Source organism: Acinonyx jubatus, chromosome E4 (genome assembly GCF_027475565.1).
Source record: "Acinonyx jubatus isolate Ajub_Pintada_27869175 chromosome E4, VMU_Ajub_asm_v1.0, whole genome shotgun sequence".
NCBI lineage: Eukaryota > Metazoa > Chordata > Mammalia > Carnivora > Felidae > Acinonyx > Acinonyx jubatus.
The window spans coordinates 66,368,274-66,381,286 of record NC_069395.1 but is presented as its reverse complement, the minus strand read 5'-3'; the positions used below and the strand labels follow the sequence as shown (position 1 = coordinate 66,381,286).

The following is a 13,013-nucleotide window of genomic DNA, read 5'->3' as shown; positions in this document are numbered from 1 at the left end:
CCTTCTCTTCCCCTTCTCCCTGTGACGTCCCTGTCACCCAGACTCTGCGTGTTATGGGCTGAATGGTGTCCCCAGAACTCATGGGCGGAAGCTCTAAGCCTCAGATCTCAGAACGTGACTGTACTCAGAGGTACGGCCTCTAAGGAGGTGACTGAGGCAAAACGAGGTCGCGTAGGTGCCCACAGGAGATTTTCGTTGCTGAAACCCCCCGGGCTGGGGGACTTCTCTATACAGTCCGAGGAAACGGATATTCTGGTGTTCTCACTCGGATGCACAGAGTCCTAACTACCCGGCTCTAAGTTACACTGAGGCTAGTGCGTCCACACCTGGGGCCTCGGCCTCTGCCCCCACGTGGTGTTCGGAGGTGGGGTCCCCCAGCAGAGTGGGGTGCTCACGGCTCTAAGTTACTGCGGCTCACCACAGCCCTGGGCGACCCGGAGCCTCGTTCTCCTGGCTTGTATAAGTGGGGATCGAGACGCCCACTTGACGGGGCGACCAATGCAGACGGGCGACCAAGACGAGGCCAGGCTTGTGGGGCTCGGGGCGGCCGGCGTGAAGGGCCCGGGCCGGGCTGCGACCTGTACTCGGCACTCAAGGACGGCGGCCGCTGTTCGGTCGTTTCTCACAAGCCTGACCTCCTTGCAGGATCTGGCAGGTCAGTGAAGGGAGTCGCCGAGCGGGAGGCCTCAGCCCCTGCTTTCCCTCACCTGCTCCCGGTCCCCACCGAGCCCCTTCTCAGCGAGTGCCAGGGTGTTTATTGAGCACACAGGGTGAAGCCTGTGGGGGGGTGGGGGCAGCTTATGTGCACAGTGATCACACAAACTCTTTTTTTTAAAGTAGGTTTCACGTCCAGTGCGGAGCCCAACACAGGGCTTGAACTCATGACCTCGAGATCAAGACCCGGGCTGCAATCAAGAGTCAGATGCATAACCGACTGAGCCACCCAGGCGCCTCTTAAATTCAGTTTTTACAGTTTTTTTATGCTTATTTATTTTTTGAGAGGGAGAGAGAGCGAGCGAGCGTGGGGGAGGGGCAGAGAGAGAGGGAGACAACAGAATCCAGAGCAGGCTCCGGGCTCCGAGCTGTCAGCACAGAGCGCGACGCGGGGCCCGAACCCACGAACCGTGAGATCGTGACCTGAGCCGAAGTCGGACATCCAACCGACGGAGTCCCCCAGGTGCCCCTGCAGTCTCCTTTCTTAAGTGGAAATAGGCCCGCCCTCCACCCCCTGCTTAAAATCCCCGTGGGTGCTCCCACCTTCGATCGTGGGGTCCCACAGCTGTGCCACGCCGGCTCTGGACGCCTGCCACGTGGAAGACGCTACCGACGCCGAGTGCCGGCGGGCAGCCCCCGCCTGGCACAGGCACCTCTTCCCTCTGGAAGGTCCCCTTATCTTTCAGGCCCAATCCGCAGCGTCACCGCCTCTGCGGGCTCCTCGCGAGCACCTGCCATCAGCTCCCGGCACTCTTACCGCCTGTCGAGCGTTAACCGCCCGGAGGGACGGCCTTACGGCCGTCCTTCCACGTCTCCTTCCCCCACCAGATCGGAAGGCCCTTCAGGGAGGAAGAGACTGGGTCACATCCGCCGCTCTGGTGTCCCGCACACTGTGGGGCTCCGGGCGTGCAGATCGAGTAAATCACTGACCGGTGACCTCACGCGAGTCTCCCACCGAACCGGGCCCTGCCTCCGCCTCCGCCCGCGTCACCTCCCACGGCCGGGGAAGGACAAGGTGGCTTCAAGGCCACCTTCCGTCTCTGCCTTTCCTGTCCCCTGACCCCGCGGTCCCCGGGGTGTCGGACCCCCAGGGCTGCCCTGGACATCTCAGGATACTGACAGCAGCTCGGCGAGGGTCTCGGTTCGCGAATACTTTGTAGCTCATTCCAGATAAGCCGTAAATAAACGCCTCCTGACGGTAATGGCCACGTCTTTTCTCCGTCTTCGGCTCCTTTCTGGCGTGTCTCCTCCGGGGCCCAGGCGTGTTGGCTGTGGCCACAGCTCGACTCCGTCCAACAGCATCTCTCAGACTCACAGGACGTGCCAGGAGGCGGCCCCCCCGACCACCCGAGGACTCTGAGGTTTGGGATGGGAGACGAGGACCCGCCAATTCAGACAGGCGACCAAGACGAGGCCGGGCGCCTGCGGGCGAGGCTGGGTCTGGGGTCTGGGCTCAGGGAGCATCTTGGAGAGCAGAGGGCAGTAAGAGTGGAAACGGGACTCAAGGCTGTTTTCCTCTCCACTGACCTCCATTAAAAAAGGCAGGTGATTGGGGCGCCCGGGGGGCTCGGCCGGTTCAGCGTCCGACTCTCGGTGTCGGCTCAGGTCACGATCTCACGGTTCATGGGTTCGAGCCCCTGCATCAGGCTTTGTGCTGACAGCACGGAGCCTGCTTGGGATTCTCTCTCCCTCTCTCTGCCCCTCCCCTGCTCGCTTGCTCTCTCTCCTCTCGAAATAAGTAAACAAACTTAAGAAAAAAGAAAGGCAGGCGACCAGGGGCACCGGCTGGCTTACTCGGTGTAGCGTGACTCTTGATCTCCAGGTCGTGAGGGTGAGCTCCACGCTGAGCGTAGAGATGACTTTAAAAATAAGGGCAGGCGATCACTGGGTTTGAGAACCAGTCTGGAGCCAGTGGTGCCGGGAACAGGGGCCGTGGCCACCCCCTCCCCCCCACCCCGCCCCCGACCAGAGCTCTGGATCTGGGACCTGCCTTCCTAGCTGTTATGTTCCCTGAGCCCCAGATTCCTTTCCGATCCCCATGAGAACAAGAGCAACTCCTGATCATTGGAGCAGCGTCCTGTCGGACCGAGCCCAGCAGGTGAGTCCCCGGAGGACAAAGCAACTTGCCTCAGGTCACATGGCTACCAAGGGATGTGACTCTCCAGACCTCTTGCTGAGACCAAGGAGAAGCCTGGACACGGGGGGGGGGGGGGGGGGGGGGCCGCTCCACAAGGCCTTCCCTCAGCCGGGCCACCCAGGAGGCAGCGAGGGGTGCGGGTGGCCGAGAGGTCACCTGCCTGCACACCGGGGACGGTGATGCTGGGGGCAGGGGCAGAGGCTCGGAGGAGGAAGATTCAAGAGCTTCCTTCTAAGGGATACTAAGCCACTTTGTCACTGTGTCGCGGGGAATACGTGAAATCACCTGTCACAGCTGGCAAAGGCAATGAGATGGCTCCGGTGTCCCTGCAGGGTCTCCTCAAGTGTCCGGCGACCTGGGGCCTCAGCGGTTAGCGCCTGGTGCCCTCTAGTGGCACAGCTGGGCAGTGGGGCACCGGCAGCCAGAGCACAACGTCCTCCCGGGCCTGTCCCTTTGTCAGGGGCACCTATGGGAGCCACCTGCTGTCCCTGAGCGCTCTCTGGGGGACAATGGGGGACACTGGAAAGAGGAAGTGGGGTCTGAAGGCTGGGATTCCGGCCCCAGCTGCCTTAAATAAGTGCCTTGGGTTCTTCATGTGAGCGAAGGGATGCCCACCGCCCCCCGCCCCCCGCCCCCCTGCCTGCCTCGGGGACCCTGGAGAGACAGGTGACAGCTCCTCGCCAGGTCAAAAGCATTGCTGAAGAGCAAACTATTGCGCTCATGAGAAAACAAGTGACAGCGCAGGTCCCGGATGCCAAGGACGGATGGAGGGCTGGTGTGGGGGAAGGGGCTGGGGCAGGGGAGCCAAGGAGGAGAAGGCGTCCCCCGCAGAGGCGACGGTGTAAGTGCGGCCAGGGAGGGCGGCAGGGAAGGGCGTCAGCAGAGACAGACACGTCCGTGCAGGGCGAAGTGAGCCTCCCGGGGAGAGCCAGGCCATGGGGTTGGAAATGCTCACTTCCCGACCCTTTCTCTTAATCCAAAAGGCAGGTAGGTCCGTACTGCCCAACCCGATCTACAGACTCGATGCTCTGCCTATCAAAATTCCAGGGGCATTTTTTCACCGAAATAGAACAAACCATCCTGAAATTCGTGTGGACGCCCAAAAGATCCTGCACGGCCGAAGCAAAGCTGGAGGCACCAAACTATGTTACAAAGTTACGGTAACACAAACAGTATCGTGTCCACGGGAAGACAGACACGTTGATCGAGGGAACAGAACAGAGAGCCCCTAGATAAACCCACACGCATACGGGCAGGTAATTACGACAAAGGAGGCAAGAGTATACAACCGGGGAAAGACAGTCTCTTCAATAAATCGCAGGAAAACTGGACAGCTGCATGCAACAGAATAAAACTGGACCGTTTTCTCACACCACACACAGGAACTAACTCAAAATGGATTAAAGATCTGAAGGTTAAGGCCTGAAACCATAAAACTCCCAGAAGAAAACATACGTGGTAAACTACTAGACATTGGTCTTGGTGATGATTTTTTTTTTAATTTTTTAAATGTTTATTTATTTTTAAGAGACAGAGAGCGTAGTGGAGGGGCAGAGAGAGGGGGAGACACAGAATCCGAAGCAGGCTCCAGGCTCTGAGCTGTCACCACAGAGCCCGACGCGGGGCTTGAACTCACAGACCTTGAGATCGTGACCTGAGCCGAAGTCGGACGCTTAAATGACTGAGCTACCCAGGCGCCCCCTGATGATTTTTTTAATTTGACACCAAAAGGAGAAGGCACAGAAGTGAAAATCGACAAGTAGGACCACATCGTACGAAAAAGCTTCTGCACAGCTCAGGAAGCAATCAACAAAATGAGAAGGTGGCCTACTGACTAGGGGAAGACAGCATATCCGATTAGGGGGTTATAGCAGAAATAGATAAAGAACCCACACAGCTCAACAACAGTAACAATCATTTCATCAGAAAATGGGCAGAAGATCGGAAGAGGCGTTTCTCCAAAGAAGACAGACAACAGCCAACAGACACGTGGAAAGATGCTGAACATCACTCACCATCAGGAAAAGGCAAATCGAAACAATGAGATACCACCTTACGCCTGTCAGAATGGCTAAAATCGTAAAGACAAGAAAACGAGAGCGAGGATGCGGAGAAAGGGGAACCCTTGGGCACTGTTGGTGGGAATGCAGACTGGTGCAGCCACCGCGGAAAACGGCGCGGGGGTTCCCCCAAAAATGAAAAACAAATATTACGCCACTTCTGGGTTTTCATCTGAAGGAAACGAAAACGCTAACTCGGAAGGGTGTCTGTCCTCCCACGTTCGCTGCAGCGTTATTTACAATCGCCAAGACACGGGAACAGCCAGCCATCGACAGGTGAACGGACGAAGAAAATGCGGCGTAAATATAAGGGAATATTACTAGGCCATAAAAAAGAGTGAAACTTCGCCATTTGCAACAAGGACGCATCTCAAGGGCATTATCCTAAGTGAAATTCGTCAGATAGAGAAAGACAAATACTATATGATACGATCTCTCTTACCTGTGGAATCTTAAAAAACCAAAAACCAAAAACCAAAACCAGGATCCTAGATACAGAGGATAGATTGATTGGTAGTTGCCAGAGGCAGTGGCTGTGGGGTAGATGAGATGGGTGAAGTGTTTTTCTTGTTTAGTTTAAATGAATTGAATAGGGGCACCTGGGTGGCGCAGTCGGTTAAGCGGCCGACTTCAGCTCAGGTCACGATCTCACGGTCCGTGAGTTCGAGCCCCGCGTCGGGCTCTGTGCTGACAGCTCGGAGCCTGGAGCCTGTTTCAGATTCTGTGTCTCCCTCTCTCTCTGCCCCTCCCCTGTTCATGCTCTGTCTCTCTCTGTCTCAAAAACAAATAAACGTTAAAAAAAAAATTTAAAAAAAAAAGATAAATGAATTGAATAACTTGTATATTTTTTTTTTTTTTTAAGTATAATTTAGGGCGCCGGGATGGCTCAGTCGGTTGCGTATCCGACTTCAGCTCATGATCTCGCAGTTCGTGGGTTCGAGCCCGCGTCGGGCTCTGTGCCGACAGCTCGGAACCTGGAGCCTGCTTCGGATTCTGTGTCTCCCTCCCTCTGCCCCTCCCCTGCTTCTGCTGTGTCTTTCTCTCTCTCAAAAATCAATAAAAGACTGTACTGACTCAGAATGTCAGCAACTAGGAATTTGAAGTTTTTCCCATTAAAAAAAAAAAGGGGAAGTAGGAATATTTGCTTCTATGAAACAGAAAAAACTAAAACGTCTACTTCCTGAAGCACGTTTCCCAGAGGCTTAATACCGTCAGAACAAGGTTCCCACCCTCCAGAGTAGGCTGTGAGGAGGCCAGTCCTGACCCCCTCGGCTTTCTGGGTCTCCTTCCCAGGCCCCTCTCAGGGACCCCTGCCTCCACCCCAGCTCCTCACCAGCTGGGCCTTCCCGCCCTTCCTCCCACGGAGGGCCCATCGGAGGGGCGAGGACAGCTCAGGGCTTCAGAAAATGGGTCTTAGGTTTAGGCCACGGGCTTTCCTCCTCACTGGCTGCGTTCCTAACTTCTCCCAGCTCCAGTAAAATAGGGAAATACTAATTCCACCATAATTCTCAAATTAGGGGCGCCTGGGGGCTCAGTCGGGTAAGTGTCCGACTCTGGGTTTCGGCTCAGGTCATGATCTCACGGTTTGTGGACTCGAGTCCCACGTCGGGCTCTGCGCTGACAGCGGGGAGCCTGCTTGGGGATTCGGTCTGCCTCCCTCTCTCTCTGCCCCTCCCCCACTCATTCTCTCTCTCTCTCTCTCTCTCTGTCTCTCTCTCTCTCAAAATAATAATAATAATTCTCAACTTAAAGATGAAATGAGGTCGTGCATCTCGCACATGTAACATCGCGCCTGGCGCTCGGTCGGTTCAGGCACTTCGTGTGTTTTAGGTCACACGGGAGGTGCTGTTGACCAGGAACAGCGACAGGGTGTGCCGCCTGGTAAGGGCTACCTGGGCACAGGGACGTGTCCCCAGGCGGCCGGCGGAGAGCGGCGCAGACACTCCCCCCCTCTCCCCCCTTCTAACTGGGGATGCTGGGTCTGCACGCTGGCCGCCACGACCTCAAGGGAAAGAGAGAAAGAAAATCAGGTGAGAAGACAGCCTCGATGCCACTTTCCGGAAGTAACTACTGGTAACAATGGGGCCGAGATTTGTACCGTTTCCCAGGAGAGCAAAACTGGGGCAGCAGAGAAGGAAGTTTCGGGGGTCCGGAGAGAAGCCAGCTGTGGAATGGGGATTGAGGCCTGCTCTGGTCCTGATGGAGGCGGGGGCAGGGGACGGGGGTGGGGAAGGGCAGGGGGCAGGGGCTGGGGTGGGGGTGGGGTGCTGGAGGCAGGGGGCAGAGGGCAGAGAGCAGGGGGCAGGTGACAGAGGTCAGGGGGCAGTGGGGAGGGGGGGAGGGGGGCAGGGCAGGCAGTTACACACACGCCTTCCTTACACCCCCAGCCCTCTCCGCACCGCCTTTTCCTCTGCGTGCCACGTTCTCCACGTCCCGTGTCCACACGCGTCCCTGGCCCCCGGGCCACTCCGAACAAGGACAGTCTTACTGACCAGGGACCGGGTGCGGCCAGGCCGCACAGGCGCCGGGAAGGGGAGTCCTCAGCACGCACTTCCTGGCGAGGCTGCGCGAGCCTCCAGCACCAACTCTTACTCCTGAAAGCCTTGCACTCGGGCCCGAGCTCGACACCTGCACAGGCCTGACTCTCGGGGGGCCCTGTGACCCCCCCCCGGGAGCTCCCAGCCTCTGGCCCTGTCTGCCTGCAGCTCCGGCCCCCCCCCAGCCCAGGGCCACTCAGCTCTGTGGGAAGCTGGACGCAAGTGTCCTCCGGGGGGTGACGCCCTCCTCCCTCTCCCTGGAGGTCGAATCCAGCCCTGCCCTGACCAGGTCGAAGGGCCGAAGCGAAGGGCAGGCGCCCTTAGCAGGTGAGGTCCCCCTGTGCCGGGTGGGCCCCGTGCACCAGGGACGAGCCAGGGCCCGGCAGTTGCAGGTGCTGGGTAAGTGCCTGTTGGTGGATTTAGGCCCGGGAGGGGGTGGCCGTGGGGGCGGGGGGGGGTGAAGGAAAGATGAGGGTCACCCGTCACCTAGGCCAGTTCGCCAGCGGGCACAGCGCCCAGAGGACGGGATCGAGTGTCAGACGTGGGTGTGAGTCCTGGGCCTACTCTCCAGCCAATTACACTCGGGCGACTCACTTCACATTTTTTTAATTTAAAAAGAATTTTTCTAACATTTATTTCTGAGAGAGAGAGAAAGAGAGAGACAGAGTGTGAGTGGGGGAAGGGGCAAAGAGAGAGGGAGACACAGGATGTGAAACAGGCTCCAGGCTCTGAGCGGTCGGCACAGAGCCCGACGCGGGGCTCGAACCTACGAACTGTGAGATCGTGACCTGAGCCCAAGTTGGACACTTTATCGACTGAGCCCCCCAGGTACCCCAGGTTTTTAGCAGGGTTGAGCCTGTCACTCTGGCCCCACAGGGACGAACCTGGCCCACAGGCTCTCGGGTCTGGAGTCGAAGCCCTTGTCGCGATGGGCACCCGGCGACGGATGGACGTGCCAAATCCCTATGTCGTACACTTGAAACGAATACGACTGTAGGTCAACTAGATGGAATTAAAGTAAAAATAAACTGCCAGCAAATTGGTGGGGCGGGGGGGGGGGGGGGATTGGCAAAAACCAAGACTTGAACCCAGCGACGCTGATGCCAATGCCACAGGCGGCCAGCCCCTGGGGACACGCGCGAGGGACACTGGCCTGCACGGGGAAACCGCAGCTCAGTCCGGCCGTGTGGACGGCACACCCAGCCTCGGTCGGCCCCACCAGCGACCAGCGGCTCCATGAGGAGAGCTGCCCCTGGGCCTCAGCATCTTGTGTAAAGTGAGAGGAAAATCATCCCCCCCCCCAGAGAGCGCTGGTCTGGACCCAGCGTTCAGCAGGTAAGAGGCCCGACAGAGCTGGCAGCTTCCACCTTTGTGTCCGGGCTGCTGCCCTCCCTTCCTGCACCCCAGCCACTAGGCTCTTCTCTGCCATGAGCTCTGGTCCATTCTAGAACAATCTCCTGACCTGCTCCCGGGGGCCGGGACGGAGCAGAGTATCTTTCCAGCTCTCAGGGTCTAGCCCACAATTTCTTGTCTTTAGACAGTGCTCCCCACAGAAGGGGGGGGCCCCCGGTAAGGTCCTGGAGTTCTCTAGAAGATATTAAGATTAAGCATAAAAAAGCGAGGGAATAGGGGCGCCTGGCTGGCCCAGCTGCTAGGACGTGCACAACTACTGACTTTGGGGTCGAGAGTTCAAGCCCCACGTGGAGGGTAGAGCTCGTGTTAAAAAAAAAAAAAAAAAAAAGGCGGGAAAATACAAAATGAAACTTTATTGAAGCAACTAAACAGCAAACCAGAGAACACTTTGTTCCATGGGACACCTAGGACAGGCGAGTTAAATTATCTGCGCACCTTTCTAATTGGAACAATTTTAAGTTGCTCGTACCTTTCCCGTCTGTAACTCAAAGCGAACAGCCCCGCTCACGTTTGTACTTCTCTATCCTCAACCCAGCAGCAGGCCGACCCTGCCTCGGGCTCCGGCTGGAGGACGTGACCGAAGGAGCCGCCGGCTGCAGGTCTGCAGACCTTCTTGCCGAGCGGGACTCGGGACCGCCCCCACCCACCGCCGGCATCAACCCCCAGAGCAGCGTCCCACAGACGGGATGGGAAACCAGCGTGGCCCGGCCTGAACACATCTGAGGATTCGTCACAAGGCCCTACACACTAGGGAGCCGAACCCGGCCCTGCACAGCCCCTCGGGGATCGGAGGCCTGGTGGCCTCACTCCTTCTTGCCTCCGGGGGCCAGGTTTCTCGTCAGGAGCTTCCCGGAGTTGGAATGGGTCAGCGTGGACACCGTGGGGGACTCCAGCTTCACTCTGTCCAGGAGGGTCTTCTTGAGTGCGGCCGGGGAGATCTTCTCTTGGTCGGCCATGGACTGCAGCTCCCTGCGGACAGAGCCCCGCGGGGGTTACGGGAGCCTGAGCTTCACGAGGCGGCCCGGTGCGCACGACCCCGGGCCCCCGAGAACCCGAGCCCGCCCCAAACCACAAGCCCCCGGAAGCTTCTCAGAAGCACTCTTTAGCTACGTGTGAGTCACCACCGGGTGTGCAGCTCCCCACGGTGCCTGCGGTCGCAGGAGTCGGCATGGAAAAGCCCCAGGTTTGGAGTCAATGCTTCCCCGGCCCTGCCTCCACCGCGTACTGGCCGCCTCAGCTTGGGGACGTTGTCTCTGAGCCCCACCTTCCTCACCCCGATAGATCACAGCCACCCCGCCACCCCGGCCACGGTGGGCATTAGCGAAGTAAGGCCTGCAAACTCTCAGCTGAATAAAGTCAAATGAACCGTGGCTCTGAGCAGAGCACAGACTCTGACACCGCTAACGGACCAGGGACGGCAGGATCTGCCTGACGGGGCTGGCCCACGGGCCACGGGGAGAGTGACCCACTGTGTTCGGATACAGGAGGCCTCCACGGCGTTGATGAGCAGGGAGCGGAAGCCCCCGCTCTCTAGGAAGTGCAGGGCGTGGATGGTGGCACCCCCGGGCGAGCACACGTCGTCCTTGAGCTGGCCAGGGTGCTGCTCTGACGCCAGCAGCATCTTGGCAGCGCCCTGGGGCGGGAGGGAAGGAGGGGATGCGGGAGCGGCCGGTGGGCCTTCCTAACTTTGACCAGCCTCCCCACGCCCGGCGCCCTTCCCCAGCCTTACCCCGGCTTCCCCACCATGCCCCACTCCCAGTTCAGGGACCCACGGAACCCCCATCCCACACCCCGGTCCAGAAGGTGCAGCGTGTAGATACCAACCAGCAGGGCCTGGGCCCCCAGTCGGACGGCCAGGCGCCGGGGCAGGCCCATCTTCACCCCGCCATCAGCCAGCGCGTCCAGGGCCATGAATGCCTGCGGGGACACTCTCTGAGCCCCAGGGCAGCAGGCACTCGCGGCATTCCCTAGGGCCCGCTCTCCCGGTGATCGGAACTGGCCGCAGAGGCTGACCTCCTCCGCTAGCTAGCCACGCCCCCAGCCCCAGTCTGCCTACAGCCCCCCTGCCGCCCTCGTCCCCAGAGGGCCTCACGTAGGCAGGCCCGCTGCCGCTGAGCCCGGTGACGGCGTCGATCAGGTCCTCCTCCACCTCAGTGCAGAAGCCCACGCTGCTCATGAGCTGTTCCAGAAGCTGCCCGTCCTCCACCAGGGCATGGGTGCCCATGGCATATACCGTGGCACCCTCCCGCACCACCACGGGCGTGTTGGTCATGCAGCGGATCACCTTGGGGGCCGGCTGGAACGCCACCAGCTTCTGGGACACGGAAGAGGCCCAAGTGAGTCCCTGCGGTGCAGCCTTCACCGGCACCCCGCCCCCTCCCACAGGAGCACCCGGGGAAGAAAAGGGGCACCTTCTCCACAGAGCTGATGGTGACACCGGCAGCACAGGAGACCACGATGTGCCTGGCCTGCACGTCCGCCCCGATCTCGTCCAGGATGAAGGGGATGATGTGCGGCTTCACGGCCAGGAACAGGACGTCACTGTGCCTCACCGTCTCCTTGTTGCTCCGGGTCAGGTTCACGCCCATCTTCTGCAGGAGGAGATGGTCCAGCTCAGGGCGCGGGGAGGCCTCGCTGGGCCCAGGTCCTCTCGGGGAGCAAGCGAGCCCCTGCCAAACCCACTCTGCCCCTGTAGCCTGGAATTCCTGTCCCTTGGGGAGCCTGCCCCTCCCCCCAGGGGCCCAAAGTCCCTGGTCCCACTACTAGGCGGGTGAGCTAAATGCCGGACACGGACCAGCTTCTCCGAGGCAGCCAGGAAACAGCTGTCTCCCATCCAGGGGTTCGCATAGAAAAAGGCGCAGGCAAAGGGAAAGGTGAACCGGGAGCGCCCAGTGGGAGGCAGAGGAGTTGGGTCCAGCCTTGGACCATGGCTGGACACCTGTTCGCCGGGCCGCGCGGTCTCCGCGTGGTCCAGGGGCGACCCGGAGGTCACCCCTCCGCTTTGGACTCCAAACTGAAAAGCGGGGCCCTCCAGTTCTGGGAGCTGCCCAGATTTAGGGTGAAGAACTAACTCAGCCAGCTTTCCCAGCGATCACTCGTGCCTCACAATAACTCCGAAAAGGGGCTACCGTGGGCTCCGCTTTGCAAAAGAGGAAACTGAGGCTCACCGTGGTTGAGCACCTTAGGGTCGCACTGCCAGCAGGTGAATTAGGCAGTTGTTCGCCGCGCATCAGTGTGCCGGGCGCTTAGCACACCTCGGCCTCCATCAGTGTCGGGCCCACCCCGCGCCGTCCGCCCCCTCGCCCGCCCCTCGGCCCCGGCCTCCCCGGCCCCGCCTACCCGGAGCGAGGACACGGTGGGCAGGTCCATTTCCGGGGAGCTGGCTATGATCCTGTGGGCCGACAGGATGCCTGCGGAGGACGGGACCCGTCAGCCGGCGCCCCCGGGAGTCCCGGACGCGGCTGCGGCCCGTCCGCCCCCGCGCGCTCACCTGCGGCCGTGAAGCCCCGCGCCAGCGCACAGGCGAGCTGGCCCGCGCCGATGAAGCCCACGCTCATGACCGCGGGAAGGGGCTCGGCGCCGCCCGGGAGCTGCACGAGGCCGGGCCGACAGAGCCCCCAGAGACCCGCGCGCGCCCCGGAAGCCGGACCCGCGGAGCTTCCGGCGGCTTCGGGACCCCTCCCCACTGCCTCCGCGGCAGACGGCGCCGCGCGCCACGCGAGGGCGGCCAATCCGCGGCCAGAAGCTCGACGGACCAATCCGCGGCCAGAAGCTCGGGCGGACCAGTCCGCGACCGGGAGCTCGGGCCGTGTGCCCGCCCCTTGCGTCCGGGATTGGGCGGTCGGAGCCTCCGGAGCGGAGGCCGGAAGTCGTGTCCTCAGCTGGCGTGTTCGTCTGGGGGCTCCTCCAGACGTCCGGGGGTTCCGGGCGCGGGTCAGGCGGAAGTGTGGCCAGAGTTGTGCCTGGGGCGGACCGGCCGCCGCCGACGGCGGGCAGGAGGCGTCACCGGGTTGCAGGGATGAACGGGGCGGGGATCGGGCCGGCTAGCGGCGGCGCGCCCCCGGCTGAGCGGGGCTGCCGCTGGAAGCCCCAGCTGCCCACTCGCTCCCGGCCCGCGGGCGTGGTGGCCGAGCAGCCGGTCCTCGGCTGGAA

At 60.6% G+C, this 13,013-nt stretch overlaps 1 protein-coding gene across 1 annotated transcript; it reads right to left on the bottom strand.

The window, feature by feature from the left end:
- Positions 1-9,199: 9,199 nt before the first annotated feature.
- PYCR2 (pyrroline-5-carboxylate reductase 2) lies at positions 9,200-12,564 on the bottom strand. The gene is made up of 7 exons (XM_027046240.2): positions 12,352-12,564; positions 12,201-12,271; positions 11,273-11,452; positions 10,954-11,175; positions 10,686-10,778; positions 10,331-10,494; positions 9,200-9,830 (listed from the first exon to the last, which is right to left on the bottom strand). The coding sequence occupies exons 1-7, from the start codon at positions 12,416-12,418 to the stop codon at positions 9,665-9,667; spliced, it is 963 nt and encodes a 320-aa protein (XP_026902041.1). The 5' UTR covers positions 12,419-12,564; the 3' UTR covers positions 9,200-9,664.
- Positions 12,565-13,013: the final 449 nt, after the last annotated feature.

What these genes read in the sequence shown, in the direction of transcription:
- PYCR2 (XM_027046240.2), bottom strand. Translation starts at nt 12,418, where the DNA reads ATGAGCGTGGGCTTCATCGGCGCGGGCCAGCTCGCCTGTGCGCTGGCG. An exon ending in CCACCGTGTCCTCGCTCCGG is followed by an intron (nt 11,453 to 12,200) that starts GTAGGCGGGGCC and finishes CTCCTCCTGCAG; the next exon opens with AAGATGGGCGTGAACCTGAC. An exon ending in TGGGGGCCCAGGCCCTGCTG is followed by an intron (nt 10,495 to 10,685) that starts GTTGGTATCTAC and finishes CTCCCGCCCCAG; the next exon opens with GGCGCTGCCAAGATGCTGCT.